The 24,511-nt window shown below is 35.4% G+C and overlaps 1 protein-coding gene across 3 annotated transcripts in view; it reads right to left on the bottom strand.

The window, feature by feature from the left end:
* SLC7A1 (solute carrier family 7 member 1) overlaps window positions 1–24,511 on the bottom strand; it is a 66,231-nt gene that overhangs the window by 21,672 nt on the left and 20,048 nt on the right. For all 3 annotated transcript variants that reach the window (XM_074303568.1, XM_074303569.1, XM_074303570.1), the window contains exons 2-4: window positions 9,090–9,473; window positions 8,052–8,207; window positions 6,365–6,539 (exon numbers count right to left, since the gene is read on the bottom strand). In XM_074303568.1, coding sequence (XP_074159669.1) covers window positions 6,365–6,539; window positions 8,052–8,207; window positions 9,090–9,459 — 701 coding nt within the window. In that variant the 5' untranslated portion in view covers window positions 9,460–9,473. The remainder of the gene's footprint in view (window positions 1–6,364; window positions 6,540–8,051; window positions 8,208–9,089; window positions 9,474–24,511) is intronic.

Raw genomic sequence — 24,511 nt, 5'->3', positions numbered from 1 at the left:
GAGGGGCCTGAACCTGGTCTCCTCGGATAATGGGCCATGCTGCCTCTCTCAGGGACCCCATGACAAAATCACAGCATACAGGACAGAGGGAGGCACCCACATTCACAGATGCCAACGGCGTATCCCCACAGCGCTTTGTCCTTTTTGGTCAGAGAGACTTGTGTCTCTAACTCTAGAGGCACAGGCTGGCTCCTGAGGGCAGAGCAGACCCCCATGCCCATCCAGATCTCCTTTAAGGACAAACACAAAGCGTCTTCTGTCTCAAGCCAAGCCAATCTTAGTGTAGCCATATGTATTTTGACTGGAACAATTTCTGGCTTTAGGAAGGGTGCCCAATTCAGTTGAAAATTCATTTTCTTTTCTGCTACTGTGTTCTGAGAGGAAGGATTCAGCTTGCAAGAGCTGGTATTCTATAATCCTCTCCTATTTTTATCTGGCCTCTCTAGTTTGTCTAAGACTGTCAGTAGACAATAATTTTTCTTGCTTTTCTTCTAAGCTAGCACTGGACTGGCTGAATTAGGCCACCAGAAGGTCACCCAGTGTGTTTTGCTACTTTGGCTCTCCTGAAGTAGACCAATTTTGATTTGGAATAAGAAAGGGAAGGTTGTTTAATTTTTTTTTTAAACTTTGCTTCACAATGGTTCAAATAAGCATTTCCATCTGCTTCCACACACAGCCTCAGTAGACACTGCTAGAGTATCTTGTACATCTTCCCCAAAATCATCTTATTATCTTTTCAGTTGGTTATTAAATCAACTAACATTTACTGAAGCACTGAATTAAATGTTGAGGATAAATAGGAAAGAAAAAACTAGATCCTGGCCCTCAAGGAATTTTATGTTCTAATGGGGGGACAATATATAAATAATTAGGTACATACAAACCATAAGCAGTATGAATGGAAGATAATCTCAAGCAGTTCCTTCTCTCAAGAGAATTAGTTATTTTTTTAAATTAAAGCTTTTGTTTTCAAAATACATAACGTGGATAATTTTCAACATTCACCCTTACAAAACTTTGTGTCCTAAATTTTTTCCTTCTCTTCCTCCCCCAACCCTAGAGGGCAAGTAATTAGTATATGGTAAACATGTGCATTTTTTCTATATGTAGAATTATTATTAGTAGTAGTAGTATTAGTAGTAGTATTAGTATTAGTATTATTTTTTGGCTGAGGCAATTGAGGTTAAGTGACTTGCCCAGGGTCACACAGCTAGAAGTGTTAAGTGTCTGAGGACAAATTTGAACTCAGGTCCTCCTGACTTCAGGGCTGGTGCTCTATCCGCTGTGCCATTTAGCTGCCCCAAATTAATTATTCTTATAGACAGAATTAACCACCATAGATTAGGTGATACAGGGGATAAAGCCGAGTCAGAAAGACCTGAATTCAAATCTAAGTTCAGACATTATTAGCTATGTGATCCTGAGTAAATCGTTTAATCCTGCCCCATTTTCTTCATCTGTAAAATGAGAAGGAAACAGCAAACCAAAAAGTCCCAACGGGTCATGAAGAGTCAGATATGACAGAACAAAGGATCATGCTAATTATATCATAATATTATATCATGTGATATAATATTATGAACATATTTAAAGTCATGTTCACACAATGTCATGAACCTTGCTTTTTTAATGGGACTACTAAACTGATTTAAAAAGATTATGCTGGATTAAGAGATTTTTCCAGTGGCTCTGAACTGCTCCTTTAATTCCATTTTAGATAGCCCCCATCCACAAAGGAATAGCTTCTTTTTAAAGAGCCTTTGAGTACCAGACTTTGAGATCAAAAGTTTGTAAATTCAAGCAATTTTCTACAATTCAATTCAAACCTTTAATAATCACTGGTCATATGTAATTTGATTTCAATAATAGCAGAGTGAGAACTGAGATGTGTCTATGTGATGGCTGCAGAAGAAACCATTTCATTAAAAGCTGACCTTGCCTAGGATTAGAACTAAAATAGATGACCCAAAAATCGGGCCATGGCAAATAGTCCACATATGAAGCAAAAATGGTGGTGGAAATGCAAGAGTAGGATGGATAAAAGAGATAACAGACAAACTTGGCAGCAAATTGAACATGGGGTCTAAAGGAGCTTGAGTATCTTGGGATCCTGGAACCAGAGAATAAGTAAGCAAGACCACCCAGCAGGGGGTGGCTAGTTCCTCAGCCAAGGTAAGCCCTCCTTCTGAGACCCCAGCCACACCTCAACTGCCTTGACACACCCTCAGGGCTGTGGAATGCACACCCTGCAGAGCTGGACTCTATTACAAAATAAGGAGATTAAAGACAAAGACCAGACAGCCAAACAATTAAAAAGAAATCAAAAGTAGGATAAGTGAGAACATGGGTAAAAAAGGAGGGAGGGGGGATGACACTTTGAAAATCAAGTCTTCTCAGAGAAGGTATCTTTCAACATATACACAGAAATGATGAGACTACAGGAAAATCTGTTTACAAAAGGCTTTCTGTACTCCAATATTCCCATAATTGCCAAGTCAGGAAGGGGATAAAAAGAGCTACAAGGATGCTCTGTAATCCTACCCTTTCTTTCTTCCATGGGGTGGTTTTGATTTAAATGAATCAAGGTTATTTTAACATTAAATGGGGGAAAAGAGAAGAAAGATGGCTCCATCTTGGATGTGGGGTTCTATAAGCTTTTGTAACAGAAAATTCTTTGTAGGACTGGAAAAACTTCTCAGAATGTTTTATGCATAAAAACAAAATACATAGGATTACAAAAACCAATTATATTGAAATAGTCTGATATTTAAAAAAATAAAAAATAAGGTTAAGAATTCCTGCTAGATAAACTGCAGTTTTAAGGAAGATCAAAGTGTGGGAATGGGATGGGCACAGGAAGCTAGCACCAAGCCTGGAAGCTGGAGCAAAAGGATTTTCATTAGGCCTCTCTCTGGGTGGTCAGGTGGTTGACTAAAACTAAAAGAAAGGAGGAAAGGAAGAGAGAAATCCAAGAATGTGTTTGATATTAAGTCAGGAAATGTCTGTGAGGGTCAATTAAGGTTCTAGGAAACACAGGTTCCCTGCTCCCTCCTGCCCCCACCTCCAGAAGTTAATATAAATCAGTGTTTATGCAGTCACCTCCCACACAACAATTCTGTCTTTAAGGAAATCATGCTGGGACAGTAGGAGAAATGTAGCTTACTGTTACATTCCCTCATAATAAAGGGCTGTCACTATAAAGTGATAAGATTGCCTCAACAAGTAACAAAAAAGCCATCTTATTACTAGTCTCAACATCATAAAATCAAATGTCTATGAGAGTTCATAATCTGGAATCCGTGTATTTAGCTTTGAGTTTGGTTTGGTTTTTTTAATCCCAGAAATCCCCTCAGTTTGGCTTAAGATGAAAGAAGCTACATCAAGTTTGAAGGAAAAATGTCGTCCTCAAGAAAGAGATAGCTTGTTTTATGTGTGCAAGGTGTTAAATTCTGTGGATACATTAAAAAGGTAAATATAGTCCCTGCCCTCAAAGAGCTCACTTAGCATGAAAGAGAATATGTAAATCAATTGTACATACAAGGTAATATGTATTAGATGGAAGATAAAGTTATAGCATGTGGAACAGAGAGAGGGAAAGGGGAGATGATGGGGAAACCGGTCTCTGGCACAGTATTTGAAGTATCTTGAAAAAAGGTAGGGATTCTAAGAACTGAAGGTGATTGGGAAGAGCATTCTCCCTGTTCACAGAACAGGGAGAAGAGATAAGAAAGCATATCTCTCTCAGATCATTGTCAAAGATGAAGGACTTAAGTGTGATGACCCCGTTAGCACTCAGGATACCTTAGAATCATCCAGAGTCAGGATAAGCAAAAGTCCTTGATGTTTATTATTAAGCATATATTTATAGAGTATTGTCCAATTGGTAATTAGCCTCAAGTGCTTGGACCTCAGTGCAACTCAGTTTCAGCCCTTTACAACTAAGGGTCTGCAACATGGTACACCGTGTCAGAAACCTACTGATACAGTTTTACTGGATTGCAAAACTCCCTTCCCACATTCTTTTCTTTTATTATTATAAAAGATGGATAGCTAGGGAGGGGTGAAGAAGGAAATGAACTCTTCAGAAATGAATATGATGTAAAACAAAATGAAGAAAAGAATATGGATTACAAAAAAGTGAGGCTATCTGGGCAATTCCTGATTCCACACATGATAACAAGAAATTTATTCTCTCATGGTGTGGGGGGGAATCTGCATTTGGAATAACATCAATAAAACTCTGAAGCTTCTGCAACTCATTTGATGTGAGCTAATAAGATTATCAAACAATTTAGAGCTATATAGAATAATTGGTGAGAGGTAAAGAGGGAAATCTATACAGCTAGGGAAAAAATTTAATACAATTTATTGATAAAAATTTGAAATTATGATCCAATATCTTTAATAAAGAAGTTTCATCTGAGAAATAGTCAGAAGGCAGTATCACAAAAATCTTTTTTTTTTTTTTTTTTACCCAATCGGCCAGGTGAGTTCCTCCAAGTCTAGTGCTCTATCCACCAGACTTATTGGGAGTTACTTATTGGCAGATTACTTGCTCTGTGTCTGTTTTCTGTGTCTTTATAGGTGTTAAAACTGGAAATGTCTGGAGTTAACTTAGGATCTGTCAGTTTGCATGCATCATTATCAGTGTTTAGATTATTAAACACAACTTTGCCTACCCTTCACCGGACCAAGAAAATGCACTCCAACTAAATTTCATTTTGGTTAACCATTCCTCCACTTCATGTTCCAGTATTGATCAGTTTGACGGACTGGTTAAAAAGAATCATTTTACAAACTTTTGAGATTTCTGTGATATCATTACCCTCTGACTATTTCTTTCAGGTACTGAGATGAAACGTCTTTATTAAAAATATTGTATCATAGTTTCAAAATTTTATCAATACTGTATTATCAAATTAACTTTAGCTGGGACTCTGACCAAGTCATTTAACTCTGTATGCCTCAGCTTCTTCATCTGTAAAATGAGTTGGAGAAAGAATTGGCAAACTACTCCAGCATCTTTGCCAAGAAATAAAGTCAAATGACTGAATCTACTGAACAACGACAAAAATCTACTGACACATACAAAAGTCAATGGGTATAAGCAATGGTGATCAGAAGAGATACTTTGTATTTCATTCTGCCTTGTGGATACCAAGTGGAAATATTTAATACATTCTATCTTAATCCTATTACTTCAAAGTATACTTGTGAATGGCTTAGCTCCATCCCATATTAATGTATAGGTGAATGAAGGGCTACCAATATGTTTGCATGAATATTACCAAGGAATGAATGCCCCTTTTTCTGCAATAGGAGTAGATCTCAAAAAGATTATTTGAAACATAGTATTACTCTTTGTAGCTTTTACTAAAGACTAAATATTAAAAAGAAAAGAACCTATTATGAGCTCTATTGGACTGTTTATCATCATAGGGGAGGAAAGGAAAGGGAAGAATGGATAAAGAATTTGGAACTCTTAAATTAAAAAATAATTTAAGCTAAAGATTGTTTTACATGTAACTGGGGGAAAAGACTTTTTTTAAAGACACCAATATACATACACACACACACACACACACACACACACACACACACACACACAAATCTATTATGTGCAAGGTACTGTCCTAGGTATTAAGTTTATAATTTGCCTTGGGAAAAGTTGGATGAAAAACGACTGTTCATGTCTCAAGAAAGCCTACTTTTTTTTGTTTGTTTGTTTCTACACATTACCCATCCCTACAGTCTTTACATTTTTTTTCTTTTTTTCTGAGGCTGGGGTTAAGTGACTTGCCCAGGGTCACACAGCTAGGAAGTGTTAAGTGTCTGAGACCACATTTGAACTCAGGTCCTTCTGAATTCAAGGCTTGTGCTCTATCCACTGCGCCACCTAGCTGCTCCCTGTCTTTACATTGTTAAATTCAAACTGAAAGCTATCTTTAATGAAGCAGGGTCCTACTATGCTATCAAGTAGAAAAATGTAATAATGATAGAGATTTAAAAGAGAACAAAGGTCATTTGGTGAACCTGCACGATATTAAAATTTAAAGGGGAATTAACTCTCCAAATACTACTGTGTGAAATTTACAAAGCTATACCCAGTTTTAATGAATAATATACCTAAATACATTCCAAACATTATGAAAAATACCTTTGGACTACTTCATTATGGAAAAGAATATTGCTAGACCTCATTAAAATTAGATTAAAAAAAAAAAAAAAAGAATGTGTTTCTAGTCATGTGATATCATGAACAGTGTACTGTTAAATATATTTAAAATGAACATAAATTTGGCTTGAATCTCAAAAATCAACTATCTGTACATGTGCACACACATCCCAAAACTTCGCCACTTACTTGTTCAAACAGATATTGTCAGTAGAATTCATTATATCTTCTTTGGTAAGCTGCCAGTTTTTCATGGATCCCTTCACAAAGCCTGACACCATTACAAAGCCCAGGACGAGAACATTGATACAAGTGAAAACTTTGTTAACCATGGCCGATTCTTTCACGCCGAAAGTTAAAAGCGCTGGGAAAATACACAAATAAAATATATTTAAAAGATAAAGTCTTCATCAAGCAAGCAATACTTTACTTTTAAAGTTCCTTGACAATAAGTATTGTTTCATTCTTTGTATTAGAGCCTCCCTAATACTATGCCTGGCATGAAATATGCACTTAAAATGATTATTCATTAGTTTCATAGTTTTCTAAGTTTAAAAACAAAACTGAACCAACTTTCTTTATCATCATTATCATAATAATATATTATTTATTGATTCTCCCAAGAAGCCCCTAAGTCAGTGCATGGATTTAAAGCTGAATTGCTGAATTTGAAATATCTGACTTTTTTCAGTTTTCAAAATTTGGCCACCTCTATATGATTTATTTGATTTAAATATGCAAAGTAGGAGATGAAACATGCCTCATGGAGGGGGTGAAAGCTATTAGGGCACAATGATTACTATTATTATCATTATCACTATTTTAGCTACCATTTACATAGCTATGTGCCAGTCATAAGCTAAAGACTTCACCAATATTTCATGTTTATCCTCACAACAATCCTGAGACATAGGTTGAAGAAAACTTTATTCTCCTACCCAACGTTCTTTTCAATGATACTTCCCTCTTAAATTCACAAGAGTAAAATTAAAATCTTTTGAGATTTGGGGCTGATCTATTAGCTAAGTCACTAGAGGCAGTCCATAGTATAGAATAACTTCACATCTTGGACATATATGGCAGCTGATTTTTGTGAATTTTAAATGATAGCTGTCTTCAAGCTTTCTGACTTGGCATTTAGATCACATAAATCAGTTTGTCAATCTCTTCTCAGGTAAACTATACAGAAGAAAATATCCCTTGTTGGTGGTAAAAGTCTGAAGATTTTATATGCCAGACAAGCTGTTTTCCAGAAATATACTATTTTAATTCTGTGACCAAGACTGATATTTAGCACATTTCTTTTTTTAAGATGTTTTGATAGTTGTTGGGTACAAAACAAATATTTCCACTAAATAAACAGGCACAGTTGAGCAGGTTCCACAATCCATATTGCTCCACATTTTGCGGGCTGGCAAACTCTATCAACTGGCAATTTTATCAAGCTTGACAACTTAACAGAGTTCTAAGTCATTATTGCCATCTGAACAAAAAGGTCTGCTGAGAAAATATCACTCCACAAAACAATGGCTTCATGGAACACTTAAAGATTCTCCTCTAACAGGAGGAATTATAAAGGATCTTGACACCCTACCTGGGTGTGTGACCTAAGGCAAATCATTCAACCTATCCAGGCTTCTGCTCACTAGTAAAATTAAGGATTTAGACCAGACTGACATGCAAAAATCAACTCTACAGCTATTAAATGTGCTGGTCCATATTTACAATTAACCAAGAAAATCTTTAGAGTCAGAGGCTCAATCTGAAAAAAAAAAAAAAAAAAAAAAAAGATTTTTGCTTTTTCCTGCTAACACAATGAAAATACTAAGGTACTTGTTGCCATCCAAGATTATTATTTTTTAATATCATCATTTACCTGTTAAAATCAGAATGATAATTACAGAAAATATGTCTGGGTATTCAGCTAATCCAGGAGTATCCAGAGACATATGCGTTCGGGAGAAATCCCCAATAGGTTTGCCTATCAGTTCATCAAATGTTGCACTCCATGCTCTTGCTACACTTGAGGTACCTATCAAGAGAGACATAAACACCAAAAAGTTCATAGAAAATTGGGCACTTCTCTGAGCACAATACAGGAAATGCAGTTGATGCCATAAAATACATACTCAGTGCCAATTCATTGTTTATTCACAAAAAGGTCTTGTTATTATATGTATAATTATTCATTATGTAAATAATTATTATATAAATATAAAAATTTTTGTATTTCTTACATCTCCCCATCCAAAACCCCTTTTGGATATAAAATGGTCCATTTCATATAACCATGGTTATAAACTCTGGCACACTATTAAAAAGAAATTTTTAATGTTTAACTTTTTAAAAATATCTTCCATCACTAGTTTTTATTTTAAACTTACAAGAATAGTGTGTGTTTTGGGTATCAACAGACTGTAGATACTGAAATGATGTAAAGACTCATCCCACTGACTTCACCACTTGGGCCTATATAAAGCTGTAGCCTTTTCACCCATAGATTAAAGAGGGTCCTGTACCTCATTGTCCCACCATTGGTAGAGCAACTAAAGTTACTATTCCAGGAGAAATTGAATTCATGAACTATCCATGATCCTACCTATCATTTACTAATTTTAACAGAATCAGGGGAAAAAAAACAAACCAGAAAAGCTCATTATGTACCGTGTTGGCCAAATTAACAAGAATTGAATTCTCACTAGCTTTCCTAGATTGCCATAAATGAGTAGATGTAAGACAACATTTTCCATTTTCTCCAAGTCTAAAATTCTAAGTCAAAATTAAAGACAGGTTAGCTCCAACTCAGCAGTGGAAAGGGCAGGATCTTGCTCCACTGCAGGAAGTGATGGGGCTCTGACTTGTCAGCACAAAACTGAAGGCAGCCCTCCTGGAGTCTGGTCCCAAAACTACTTACCGATGATGTAGGAGAGAATTAAGTTCCAGCCAGTGATGAATGCCCAGAGCTCACCCACAGTGACATAGCTGTAGAGGTAAGCAGAACCAGTCTTTGGAACCCTAGCACCAAACTCTCCGTAACACAGTCCTGCCAAGACGGAGGCCAAGGCAGCAATTAGGAAGGAGATAACGATGGAAGGGCCAGCATTTTTGCGGGCCACAGCGCCAGCCAATACATAGACCCCTGCTCCAAGAGTGCTGCCCACGCCAAGAGCCACCAAGTCAAAAGTGTTCAAGCAGCGGGACAGTCGGCTCTGCTCTCGGCTGCAGTCCACAACTTTTCGCCGTAGTAGCTGTTGTCCAAAATTGAGGAATACTTTGCACCCCATGACACTGATCAAATCTGATAAAGAAAAAGAGAAAGGAATACCATTATCAATGATGTCTTGTCCCCATGATTATGTGACTACTAATAATAATGAGAGTCAGCACAAGGGTCAGGGATCCAGGCTCAGAAGCAGGGAGACTTTTTTGTGTTCAATAGTATTTTATTTTGCATATAAATATCATCCTCAATATCTATCTTAGTAAGATTCTGAGTTCCAAATTTTTTTCTTTTCTCTCCTACCTCCCTCTCCCCAAGACAGCAAGCAATACAATATAGGTTATATATGTACAATTATTTTAAACATATTTCCACATTTCTCATGTTGGAAAAAAGGGAAAAACTACAAGAAAGAAAAAACAAAAAAAAATTTTTTTGAAGTGAAAATAGTATGCTTTGATCAATATTTACTCTCCATAGTTTTCTCTCTGAATGCAGATGGCATTCTCCTTCCCAAGTCTATTGGGATTGTCTTGGATGATAGTATTGCTGAGAAGAGCTAAGTCTACCAAAGTTGATCATTATGTAATCTTGCTGTTATTGTATACAATATTCTCTTGGTTCTGTTCACTTCACTCAGCTTAAGTCTCCAGGCTGTTCTGAACTCAGCCTGTTCATCATTTCTTATAGAACAATAATATTCCGTAACAGTCACATACCATAAATTATTTAGCCATTCCCCAACTGGGGCATCCATTCAATTTCCAGTTCCTTGCCTCCACAAAAAAGAGCTACTACAAACATTTTTGCACATATGGGTTCTTTTCTCCTTTTTATTATCTCTTTGAGATACAGACCCAGTAATGGCATAGCTGGATCAAAGTGTATGCAGTTTTATTGCTCTTTTGGACAGTTCCAAATTGAGGAGAGTGACTTTTATTCAAACCCACCTTTAATAACTTGGCTGTATAATTCAGGCCAAACCATATAACCTGTCACTTCTCAGCTCCCCAAGCTCTCCAATTCTATACTAAAACCCCTGGATCAATCATACTATGATATGTTGCAGAGCAGGTGCTAATCCACAGTGATAAAGAAGTTTCATCATTATAGGCTCTCTACACTGAAAATCAAGGGGAGCTAGGGGATGCAGTGGATAGAGGGCCAGATCTGGGGTCAGGAAGACCACAAATCCAGTTCTCTATATTCATTGATAGATTCCCTATTTCTATCACCCTTCACTCAATCCCCCACATTAGTCCACTTTTAAAACTCCCCCTTCCTTTGTGCCTTCTCAAATGCTGCTATACTATGGATAACAAACTTTTTTCCTTTTTCACAACCTGATCTTGTTCTCACTGAAAACTGGCTCCCTCTTATTGCTACATCCAAGTGCACATTTATTCATACCTATCTCCTGCAGCTGAGCTGTGGGAGTTGGAATACTCTTTGTTCCCCACTGCCAGTTCCAGTATCTCCCTCTAGAAAACTGAAGAACTACTCCAGTGGTAGAATGGAAGCTTTCTGAGGATAACTTTTTTTTTCAGGAATTGGAAAAGAAGAGTAGAGGATATTTAGTATAATGGGATACACATAGGAGTTTAATATTAAATGTTTGCTGAATTTCATCTGATGTGTCTGACAGTTTAAATATAAAATATTAATTTCAGATATCAATTTTTCTTTGATCCAGTACTTTTATATGCATACACACATACACATAGGCTGTATGTGTGTGTGTATATATACACACACACATATACTGTATATTTATGTATGTGCATATATACATGTTGTATATGTATATATGTGTCTGTGCATATATATATATATAAAAGAATGTATGTATGTATATGTGTGTGTATGTACATCTCTGCAGACCTTAAAGCACTATCTAAATGATAGCTATTACTACTATCTGGCACTACAATACTGTATAAAATGTGAGGACTTAATTGTTTGTCCATTGCTGGGGGAAAAAAGTGGTCATGTTTATAGAAAATATAAACTAAACACACACACACACACTAAAAAGGATCTTTTAAAGAAAATGGGAAGAAAAGCATTCTTTGAAAAGTCAGTTGGAACAACCCAGATGCAGTCCATTTCTTTTTAATAGGTACAAAGTATCCTAATTGAGGAATAGTCCTTATAAATATATATCAGAGAAATACACTAGGGATGTAAGAACTCTGGGATAATTAAGGGTCTTGGACTAGGAAGTTAGCCCATCTGGATTCTAGTCCTTACTCTGCCACTTACCATTCTAAGCAAGTCAAAATCTTGAACATGGAAGCTATTTCCCTTCTCTGAGTCTCAGTTTCCTATGTAAAATGGAAATTTTGCCATTTGTTTGACTACCAGACAAGGCTATCAGTACAGATCAAATGAGATGTAAAAGTACCTTGTAAACTATTATATAAATACAAGACCTTATCATTAGATCATTATCCTGGGGCCAGGCAGTTAAATTAACCTACAACCTATATTTTATTAATATTTTTCAAATATTGCACCTTCAGAAGAGTAATTACAAGGAAAAAAGGGCTGAACATAGAAGAGTTGATGAATCCTAACGGACTTCTTATAATTTACTCAGTTCCCCCTTCTGTCTCACAGAAATATTATGAAGAAAATATTTTGCAAAATATAAAGCACCCATAGAATTAGGCCCCAAAGAAAATATGCTTCCCTCCCTTTATTGAAGAGATGGGTACAAAACATATACTTCAGGCTTGGTTGGCAGGTTGGCCAGTTTTGTAAATTGCCTCTTTATCCTTTGTTACAATGGAAGGAGAGGAAGGGGGAGACATGGAAATGAAGATGACGTCAAAACATTTCAATGTTCAAAGCATTGTAAAGGTAAGTTATTATCAGCAGATCTCTTAACCCTTTATCTCTGCCCATATTAATTATTTTAAATTCAATTAATAGAGCAGGACCCTAGAATCAGGAGGATTTGAATTCAAATCCAGCCATACTTATTAGCTGTGTGACTCTGGCTAAGTTACTTAACCCCAAATGCCTCAAAGAAACAAACAATCCCAGAAAAGGAACTGCATTTAAAAAAAAAAAGTATAAATAGGGGCAGTTAGTTGGTGCAGCGGATATGACCTCAGACACTTAACACTTCCTATCTGTGTGACCCTGGGCAAGGCACTTAACCCAATTGTCTCAGCAAAAAAAGAAATATAACTATATCACATGCAAACATACGCACACACATACACAGAGCTACGTAATTTTACATATAACATAATACAATATACAATATACCACAGCAAAATTATAATAAATTCCAGCCAGGATATCTGTTGTTTGGTTGTCTATAGAATTAAGGTCTCTATTAAAAACTAAAAAACTAAGTTTTTTTCTACATTTATGATAGAGAGAAATAAACTAGATACAAATTATCTTCCTCCCAGGATTATTTTTGAAGAAAAATACTATGATCATGGAATTGAGAATTTAATATCCAGAATTAATTTGTCTCATTCACAATTTCAGCTCTTTTCACACTAAACGCACACGCACACACATACGCACATTCAGGCTTAGGTTCTAACGCAGTTGGATTCCAAAACAGTAAATATGATGAAAGTACTTCCCTGTGTCCACAATGACCTAATTGTTCTATTTTCTATGTCAGGTATACAAGAAGACTTCCTCCTGTTTTTAGATAGAAAGCTCTTGAAATATTTTGAAATTATTATCTAAATAAATAAGTTACCCTTTCTTTGCTGAAGCAAATTTGTACAATAGTACAAATCCAGTCGTGTTTTTCTATAATAAATCACTAAGAGACTGCAGGGTTCAGGAGAAAGATAATACAATTTGGAATGAGGACAGTAAGTTCAAATTTCAGGTAAACCACTTAATATTTGGGACTATTCAGCTCCTCAGTTCAAATTAGGAAGTCAGATTCAATGATTAAAGTCCAGTATAGACTTATAAATCTATAATCTTATAAGAAGTACAAACCTTGAATCTAGGGAAGGAGGAAGTGGAATCACAACCGTTCTTATCATGGGATGATGTCAACAATGCAATTCCATTTAACTCCCTCTTTGTTTTTCTTCCCTGAAAAACCTTCTCTAAAATTAAAGAGTGAATGCATGTTTTCTGAAAAAAATGTCCTAACTCTATCTTCTCTATAAACTTCTAATTCAGAGTTGACCTAAGTGCTACTGTAAAGCTACTGAAAAGGAATAAAAGAAAAAATAAAGTGAACTCATGGTCAGAATTTCAAAGACAAAGCCTATCTCACGGTACAATTTTAAAGGCTCCCCATAAAGGTAGTGATGAAAATAGAGTTGAAATGATAAAAAAGTACTCCACCTCAATAACATCAAATAGCATACATTTTTCACTCACAAGTTTTATCTTCTCTTTCCTCACTGTCATAAAGAGGCTACCACCCTTAATGGCTTATCAGAGAGAAAAGATGTTATCAGTCTATAAATGCCCTTTTTTGAGGTGGGGAAGGAAGTAGAAAACATCTCTGTCTCTGTCTCTCTCTTTCTCTCAAATCTCTCTGTCTCCCTCCCTCCCTCTCTGTCTCTGTGTAGGGGTGTAGAATACTGTACCCACAGAGCCACATCCTCCCTCCCTCCTTTCTTTTCTTCCGTACTTCTTCTTGAAGTGGCGAGGATATAGACCCTGAGCTGGCCTTTCATTCTGCACAGACAATAGCTCACCAGCTCCTCTGAGTGAATCTTTTATAAGTCTAGAATATTATGGGAAAGGATGGATCACTAATGATTGGGGACAACCAAAATATTCCACAAAATTACCTCTTCCTTAGCAAATCTGAAAAATGCTTAAATAAAACTTTATGTACTAGACCAAGTTGGAGGGTAGAGGACAGCATTCCAAGTACTTTGTATAGCAATGGCATAACTTTCCCGTAAGAGAACCTGCTTTGGTCAGCTATAAATATGTATTATATTTATATACTCTGACATATATGTCCTTTTTGGTAAGCCACCTCACCCTAAGACTATATATAAGTTAGAGGGCAGCTGTCATTCTGCATAGAGTTTCCTCACTGGGAATTCTCTATACCAATGAAATCAAAGTTCCCGTCCAAAATACACACACACCTTGAATGGTTAAAACAAAGTAATATGATATAATTTGTTGCTCAGTCATTAACTGGGAGTGACAATTGACATGGTCAATCCTGCTGTACCTAATGCCATGATTCTGAACCCCAACTTTCTGTTTGGTAGTATGGACCTAGAGAGGACAGAATATTGGCTGGGGCTAGTACAGAAGTTATTGTTCTTCTCCTCACCCTCCTAAATTACTGTCATTTGCTTCTTGCTCAAAACAAGAACTAGCTGAAGAGTTCTCCTAGTCACCCCAATGATAAAATCTGGTATCCATAAACATACGATCAAAGAATCTGCTGAACTGAGCTTCAATTCAAAATAGCTTTGCTGTGTCCTGACACTTTTCCTGCCAATCTGGGGGGGGGAGGGAAAGGGGGGTTTTGCTCACATAATCTAGATCCTGTCCACAAAAATAAGGAAGGCCTTACTCCACCAGGACCAATCCTTAAATAAAAAGAAGCCCCATTTTTTGTTTTTGTGTTCTGCTATTCCATCTTCTCCAGGTCATTTTATAGGTGAGGAACTGAGGCAAACAGTTAAGTGACTTGTAAGTCTGAGGCTGGATCTTTCTGATTCCAAGCCCAGTACTCTGGGCACTACCAAGTTGCTCACAGATACCCCCTCTCAGCTCCCCATTTGTTAGCTCACACTCAGTAACAGAAATAAGATGAGGCATTAGAAGCAATACAAAAAAAATTCTAGATTTGGAATTGATTCTTGGGTCCAAATCCTGATTGACAAATATAGTTTGAACAAGGCACTCAACTTCTTTGAGAATCTATTGGTTCCTCATTTTCGGAAGGTTGGGACTCAGTTCCCTTTCAGCTCTTGTTAGAGTTCCAGTAATACCTTAATGTTATAAATGAAGGATCTTCATTTATGTTATATAGTTATAACATTATAATTATAAATTATATATTAATGTATGAACATACAAATTATAATATGTAATAATATGTAATGCATCTTGTATAATATTTTATGAATATATAATCACATATTATTTATAATATGGTATAAATGAAAGACCCATTTAGGTCTTAATTTACGAAGCCATGATTTCTCCTGGCCATCCAAGAGATCCACAAACAATAAAAAGTAGAAATATCTTGCATTATAGAAAGAAAGGCCTGTTCTAACTCTTCGGGTGCATATCTTTTTAATATATTTAACTTGTGAGACACACAAAGAATCTTACAACAATATATTTTAACAGGTTCCTAAACTGACCTCAATAAGGCAAAACAGTAAACACCAATGCTAATAACTCTTTTCAGTTTTCACAGAATCTCAGAAATGAAGAGATTTCAGAAGCCATTTATTCCAAATACTTTGAATAGGAATCTACTCTCAATAGTTGGCATATATTTGAAGACCTCAAGCAATGGGCAACCTGCTTCCTAATGCATGTCTTTTATATTCTTGGTAACACTTTAAAAAAAAATTAACACTTAGTACTCATCAAGATGAACTACATAGAAAAAGATAATCATTCAAAACTCATTTCTTTTCATAACATTCACCAACACTTTATATTAACTTTAATTCACTAAGCAGGTCCCACCTTAAAAGCATCTAACTTAATGGTTCCCAAAGTCTCAAGTTTTCCCTCCCTCCCTGAAAATTCTAGAGTATTTAAAGAATCTGCATTTATACCAAATTGTGCATTTGTAAGAAAGTGTATTTATTGGTAAAAGTGAAAAAGGATATACTTAAAATCAAGAGAAAATTAAAATTTCTGGAACACTGTAAAGGACACACTCCCAAGGCAGAACAGTCCCAACTGATGAAACTCCAATCACCTTAAATGTCTTTCCCAGCTTCCTTATTTGGTTTGACTGTAGTACCTGGCATTATATTAATTACATCTATTTGAATTAATAATCATACACTTTTGTAAATGTCTCCAAGAAACCTAAATCCATTGTTAGCCAAATAGTGCAAATGTATGTAATTAAAACTGCTTTCTTCCCAAAACCTCTCAGTGATGTTTCACTAAGGAAAAGAATTTTATTTGGAGAGGTGAGGTATGGTCTAGAGGTTAAAGGCAGATCATTTAGGAGATAAGCCTTGGAGATTTAATGAGAGGACTAAGATAACACAGAACACTGGGACCTCAAAAAGAGGTCAATGGTAATGAGCAATGGAAGTTTGTCCCAGAAAAAGCCTAATTCTAGCCCTTTGGCCTGGGAGAAAGGGCAGAAACTTTAGAACCCCAAATTCAGTCTGCACTATTGAGGTTACTTTGTAATCTAGAATGTTAATACCTGACTTTATAAATTGCTTATAAGGTTGCAAAACATTTTTTGTATTGTATTTCATTTAGGCAGATAATTACCTTTTTATAATATTGCCCCTAGTGGAAAATGTATTACATATTCCAATTTACAAATGAGTTACAAACCCAGTCTTAGAGCCCTACTCATTCATACATTGAGAACTGCTCTTTTTTTCCCTATAGTCTACTATGTGTGAGGTAAGATATTACATTGATAGGGGTGAGGTGGGGTAGGAGACAACACAAGGAGGGACAAATACAATAAGATACATTTTTTTTAAATACAATATGGTTGGGGAGATAAAACACAATAAAAATAACTACAGCCCATATGGGTGGTATGGGCAGTAAAGGAAGAAGTGCTCACTTCCTACTGGGGTGATTAAGAAAAGCTTCATAGAAAAGATAGGCCTTGGAGGAAGGAATGGAGTTATGGGGCTGACTAGAAAAGTCCCTGGTTTTGCTGGACAAATGAAAGATAAGAACATAGCATAGAATTTTCCCTAACATCCTATAGCATCCACAGGGGATCTGTGAACCCAGAATGGTTCATCTTCTTTAGAGATCACCCATTTCTTTAATAGTATCCTTTGTCTGTATTTCCATGTTCTTCTTGATTCCCTTTTTGTGTGATTCTCCTCTTCAATTCTCTTGAAGTGTGAAGTGTTCCAAGAGTATCATTTAAGTAAATTTCTATAAATTCTGAATACATGGGGGAGTAGAAGGATAGAAATCCTTAAAGCAGTACCCTATGAGTAGAAGCTGAATGGGTCTTATTTTGAGCAAAATGTTTTTCATTTAACAAGTTATTTTACAAAATACTGTTACATGGCATATTTTCCTATGATTTTTCCCCCTCTCTATGTTATTCTATCAATTAGCCTTGAGATATACGTAACACACACCCAGAGTTACCATGGAAATTATCTATGTGGGTTATGTCATGCAGATTAGACTCAAAATACCAGGAATAAACAATCCTGAAACTTTACCGTCATAAGCAGGAAATAACACATTTTAGGGCAGATCCTCCCCTATTTTTAGAATCATCTTTTGTGGATATCCCTAAAAGTCAGAAATCTGTTCAAACGTTAAAACAGTTATATTTAATACCACTGACTTTCTAAGCTTAAGATTGAAAATGATACAGCCACCCAATGGTATACATTCAACAAATAGAACCACTTTTCATCTGCTTTCTCTATTAGAGCTTTATATGAAATAAAGTACTGGTTGTGAATGAAATTAGTGGATTTTAAAGTGATAATAGCTAGCATTAATTTATTCATGCTTTAAAGTAGACAAAGAATTTTAAAAACATCTCATTTGGGAGGTAGATGCTATTATTTCCATTTTAAGGATAAAAGACTCAGGTTAACAGAAGTTAGTGACTTGATTTCTGTCAGTGTTCCTCACTTCAAGTTCAATATCTATCCACTATATCACCAAGGCTGCCTAGGTCTATTCTAAATATAGGACAGAATCTTAATTATTCTGTGATGAAAAAGTGACAAATTTTTCAAAGCACCCATTTCCTCATCTTTATAATCAGTCTAACAATATTACCACCTACCTGTTAACTCTAAAGAGCTATCAAATCTGAACTTATAATAACAGCTAACAATAATTGTTCTACAGACATAAAACCTTTCTTTCTGCTTCTATAGTCTCACTTGTGCTTTCTCATAGAAAATATGTTTGCAGAAGACCAAGATTATATTTGCCTGAATTACTAAAATTCCTCTGAGGAATTTGAAAAGCATGATCAATTAAATCAGTATTTGATTACTGACTGCTGATCATAGGAAAGAACAGACCAACAAACTCCTGTGAATAAGACAGGTATTCCAAAGGCATAAAAAAGCAGCCTTTGTACAAGTGTGCGAGCAAATTAAAGACATGGAATGCAGTTGGGTGGCAAAAAAACAGACAAGGCAATTTTTAAAAAATCCTTTCAGGAAGACTTAAGCAGATTGTAAACCTTTTTTTAAAAAAATAACAAAATGTATCACAAGAAGTAAAGAAAACTATTTTCCACTATAAGTCAGTAAGGCCTACAAACATTAAAAATTAATCTTTAAATTAAAAGTTTTGCTGGAGTATAATAAAGATATATATATGCTGGAGTATAATATAGAACAAAAGACTAGTTTTAGATTTCAATTATTTATATTTTCTTTATATTCCCTAATCATGAAATCAAGTATGCTGTCTGACATTCTTTATATGATTGGGTGAGGGGAGTGGGATTTCTTGTTCTTGCTTTTATGTTTGTTTTAATCACATAGACAAGAGAAGATGATGTCAAGAGGCCGAATGCATGGCCCAATATAAAAGTCTGAATCAAGATGGATCTAATTATTCCAGATATTTTAGTAATAGCTGAATTCAGGGCACTATACAACATCAGCCTTCTGTGATTTAAAATATCAAATATTTGGATCTTCTGCGCAGTGTGAAGGTAAAAGGAGGGTAAAGCAAGTCTATATACTAGTTACTTGCTTTAAAGTATCCAATTGCTTTACTAATGGCAGGCAACTAGGTGGTACAATGGAGCACTCATACTAATAACTAGGTTTTATTTGCTTGCTGTATGAGAATGTATTAAGAAGTGAAATAATTTGAAATTCCAAGAGTCAGGAAGATCTGAATTTAAATCAGTGCTCAGATACTACAGGTATGACCCTGGGTAAGTCACTTAATCTGTTTACCTCAATTAAGAGAAAGGATAATACCAATTCAAGGTTATTGTGGGGATCAAATCATAATATCTGAAAAGTGTTTAGCAAACTGAAATGCACTCCATAAACGATAATGGACAAAATAATACTAAACTACCTGAAATCCTAAAAGAATGGAGGGGAGAGATACCATATCAAAATTTATTAGCCCCTGCTTTTCCTTATCCAGGAATCTTTCACCTGATTTACTCTAATTCCTCAGATCTCTAAATTTACTCTACAAGTACAGAGCAATGAAAACCAGGGAAATTAATTTAATTTTCTCAGAAACATAACGAATGGTATTCCCAAACATCTCTCCCAAGCTCTTTGATAACAATATAGAAAACTAATTCTAGCACTGTAATTTCCTGCCACTGTAATGTGATAAATATCTTGCACGTCTTGAGACTAAGAAAAATAATAGCCCAGTCCAAATTACCTTAAAAAATTATCATTATTCTCAGAAGTTCTATTTTCTCCAAATGATTTCTAAATCAAGCTATCAAGTTTAATTCAGTTGAATAGGAAAATAATAAGCTATGGCAGCCCACTTTTGTCTTTTTAGGACATAGAGCTCAGAGGCAGCTTAATCAGATAATATTCTCCCTATAGAAGAAAAATCTAAATGATGTTTTTAGAAATATCTTTTTGTAAGAAAGCTGATGGAATTTTGAAAATTCCTTAGCAATTATTGGACTTCCTAAAGCAATCTCATATGCTAAAGAGAAATAAATTAAACCTAATTATTAGCCTGAATGTTCTTTATTCTATAAGCAGGTGAAATACCAAAGAAAACATCACTTATACTTAACTCAGAAAGGATTTGGGTGTTAAGAGAACTTAAAACTTGATGGCTTGTACTGGTCTTAAAATATGTAGTTATCTTCAAATCTGGTCTCAGACACTTAACACTTCCTAGCTATGTGACCCTGGGCAAGTGTAGTTATCTCTGTACTTCAGTCTAGTTCAAAAGCTTTGATGTTATCCAAGTTATAGTTTTAGTTTGGCCACTTTCCTTACCTCAATAAAAATATATTGAATTAAAAAGACCCTGAGGGCACCTTTTTGCTTAGATGCTGATAGAAGACAAGTTCAAGGAGAAGATCAATGGACTGTAATGAGAGGATCAAGGTTAAAATCCTTGACTACCTTAGGGACACAAGTCACTTCTCTAAGAGTCAATTTCCTCAAGCTACAGAATGAATAGATGAACTCCATTGGGCCGATGATTTCAAATTTTGAAACTGAGATTTCGCTAGCATTGAATGAAAAAGTGGAAGGTAAATTCTTAGAGTTCAGCTAATCTGAATAGAATTTGGGCAGATTTAACACTATAAACCTTCTAGCTCCCAAATGGTTTCTTCCAAAGATATTATTTTTGCTATTAATGTCCTCTATCAATGGAAATGAGGGCCATACATAAGGATGCTTGTGGGCTACTTATCTATGTTCCATTAAAGGTTTATTTTGTTAAAATATTTCCCAATTATATTTTAATCTATTTGGACTATGTTGGGGGCCATACTCAATGATTGTTGGTTTGATACTTGTTTATTCAATACTGCATTTTCTAATCTTCAATCATTACATTACATTACAAATTCTGAAAAACATTTTCCAAAGTGAAATGTGCCATCCTATGCTGTGAATGAAGGGGATGATCGAAATATTAACCAATTAACCAACCATGTGATTGGAAGAAAATTTAAAAATATAAATTCCCTTTCCCAAATACAAAAGACTCTCTAGAGTTTGATTATAGCTATCTTGTATATAATTTTGGCCTTTTTTTCCCTTCAATAGCAGCTTCTGAGCTCTCTTCTCCAGAAACAATCCATCTCATCTTTACTTAATATTCCTAAATCACATCTTACTCACAAAAGTTCCTCAGCATAAAAAGATTCAAACTTATATCCTGTCAAAATACCTTATTATTTCTCCCCCACAAAAAAACTTGATCATTAACTATTTAATTAAAAACTTATGGAATAAGCACCTAAACATAGCATCTGGTCCTTAATAAATGCTTGTTTGATTAAGTGATTGAATTATCTAATTCTCAGAAAACATCTGCACTGTTGCACATAATTTAGGAAATTTACCAATTTATTCCACATGGAAATCTAACCTCAGTACTTCCAACAGAAACACAATAGAATGCTGATAAAGTTACAAGTTTAAGAGCTTCACAATTTATCTCTCAATTTATTAATTCAAGAAACATTTAAGTAAATACTTAATGTTTGCAGAACATTGTTAGAAAGAAATTCAGACTAAATTCCAACCTTAATAATCCCCTTGTAATTCTTTAAAAAAGGAAAGAATTGTGAACTTCTATTTAAGAGTAGCTGGCAGAGGTTAAGAGAACAAAGAGATCTATAACCACCATGCTACTAAATTAGAATTTAACATGTTTTACCCAGTTCCTTGGGTCACAACCAAGGGCTCAAGTCCCAGACCTCCCACTACCTTAGGTATGGGTTTAGGCAAGTCAATCTCTGTGGGGCCCAGTTTCATCATATCTTGTAAAACTGTGATAATATTTGAAAGAACAAATAAATTCATCTAAAACATTAATTTGTAACTATAAACTTATCTTTATTATTATTAATTCATTAAAATGGAAAATTTCAGGGTACAGCTTGTATATAAAATTTAATCTTGGCTTCTGAAAATGAAAGGTTTTGATTTTACCTATGGGCCCCCTTCCTGACTTCCTATGTTCTGAATGAAGTTGAAAAAGAATATTAGACACAGAAAGTTCTTTCTTCCTCAACCCAAGGACTCACTAGCCTACAAAGCTATATTATTTATTTTCCTAAATTGTGTATACATACATTGAGTGGAAATGTTTGTTTTTCATGTACCATTTTATGTCTTTAGAAACAAATGATTAAAGAATAATTTCAAGGTCTGTTTTTTTCTTCCTGTTGTCCCTAGTCTTATTTCCTGCCTTTTAAAAAGGCCTACTTTTCTGCCTACTTTTCTTTTATTCTTCTCTGTTGTCCTTGACACATAAAATATCTCTGCAAGGAAAAAAAAAAAAAACATTTACAAAGTAAAGGTCAAATTGTAATGTCATCTATAAAGATGGCAAGTGGCCTATGATGGCCAGTGTCACCTTAGCTACTGAAATCTCTCCAAGTAGACTGTTTCTTAGGTTCTTGAAGACACCCACTAAAAGGAAGAAATATCCTCAAAATTGTTAAGTTCTTAAAGAATGTAAATCCAAAATAATTTGTTTAAAACATGTTACTCAGACAGAATAGGAGTGATACAGAGAATAACATTATTGGTATTAGTAATAGTACCAGAACTCAAGATAGACGTCATTCAATATATAGTTGCATCTCCAAGGCATTGTACATAAATAATACACTCTTTACCACTAAGGAATTGATAACCAAGTAGGGAGAAGTCATATTAAACACATAGTTACATATAAATTAACTTGAAGTAATGCTCTGAAGGCCCTGGAGTAGAAGCCTTATCCCCATCTGACAATCCCTGTTATTAACTACCAATATGAACCAAACTATACGTAACACAGTAAGTTCACAAAAACAGATTTCTCATTGTTAGAGAAATCAAGAAAAGGTTTCATGGAGAATAAGCACTTGATCCAAGGATAATGGATAGAAAGAATTCCAAAGTCAAGAGACTGAAGAAAGCATTTCAGGAAAAAGAAATAGGCCTAAGCAAAAACAGAAATAAAGAAATTAAGGAGAAGCACCCCAGTTGGGTTGGGGTTCATGAAGAGAAATAGCAGGACAGAGAACTGACAGGGAATAATAACTTGCAGACTATGAATATGATGGATCATTATCATGAACTTAGAAAAGAGAAATGAAGAAAATAAAATTGGAAGTACATGAAACAATGCAGAGCAAAGCAAGCAAAAACCAGGAGAACAACTTCTATGAGCACAAGAAGTTAATGTAAACAGCACTGAATGTCAGCTTTGATGCAAGCATTGCCTTCAGAGAGTATGACTGCTGTTTCTGCTAGAGAGGTAATGGACTTACGTGTGAGCAAAGAAGCATACATTTTCCAGAAGTGGACAATACAATGATTTGTCTTGCTTAATTGAACTGCTACAAGGGAAGATTTTTAGGGGGTTGGGAAGGGATTGTTAAGGAGAGATTCTTAGAACAGCGATAAAACAAAATGTTCAATTAAAGCAAAAAGAATTCTCCTAATCATTTCCCATTGGGTTACTTCCTTGGACTCATCAACTTCAGAAACTAATCTGATGAGATCCACTTGAAAAACCATCTCTTCAGCACATCCTTCCCCCTCTCTGGGTGAAAGTGGACCTATGGGAACTCTTCTTCTGGTTTTGTTTTTTTTTTTTTTCTTGGTGGGGCACTTTGTGTTTCATTTTAAGATTCAGACTTGTGATTTCATCAGTTTAGAGAATTCAATTTCCTTTGATCTGGATGAAAACTCTCTAATAAAGTACATCAGCAAGTGCCCTGTAATTCAGAGTATTCAGTTGTCTGGAACAATAAGCAGCCCACGGTCACATACTGTATGTTGCAAAGACAGGACATGAACTTTCTCATTGCCAAGGCCAGCCTTCACCCACTAAGCTCTCTGTCCAATTATCTCATACAAATGGGACTCTGAAGACACCAGTTCAGATGGCTGCCCTGCCCTATACACCTATGATTTGTTTTTCTTGGTCTAAAAAGCTTAATGGTATGATAGAGATTTTACTTAATTCTGAACAAAATCATCATCCTGGAGAACGGGTTTAAGAATGTTAAATTGTGTTCCTTTGTTTTCAAGATCAATGTATCATACTTGAGGAACAAATGAAAGCCTTCCATTATTCTAACAACAAACATAGGGCAAATCAGTGAACAAAGCTGAGAATAACTCATCTCTCTACCATGCTTTATGATTTACAAAGCACTCCATGGATATCACCTTATTTAACCCTGACAACCTTGTGATGTAAATAGGACAAGGACTACTGTGTCCTGTTAAGGCAGAGAG

The sequence above is a fragment of the Sminthopsis crassicaudata genome, chromosome 3 (genome assembly GCF_048593235.1).
Source record: "Sminthopsis crassicaudata isolate SCR6 chromosome 3, ASM4859323v1, whole genome shotgun sequence".
NCBI classification, from domain to species: domain Eukaryota; kingdom Metazoa; phylum Chordata; class Mammalia; order Dasyuromorphia; family Dasyuridae; genus Sminthopsis; species Sminthopsis crassicaudata.
This window is presented reverse-complemented; position numbering and strand designations above follow the sequence as displayed.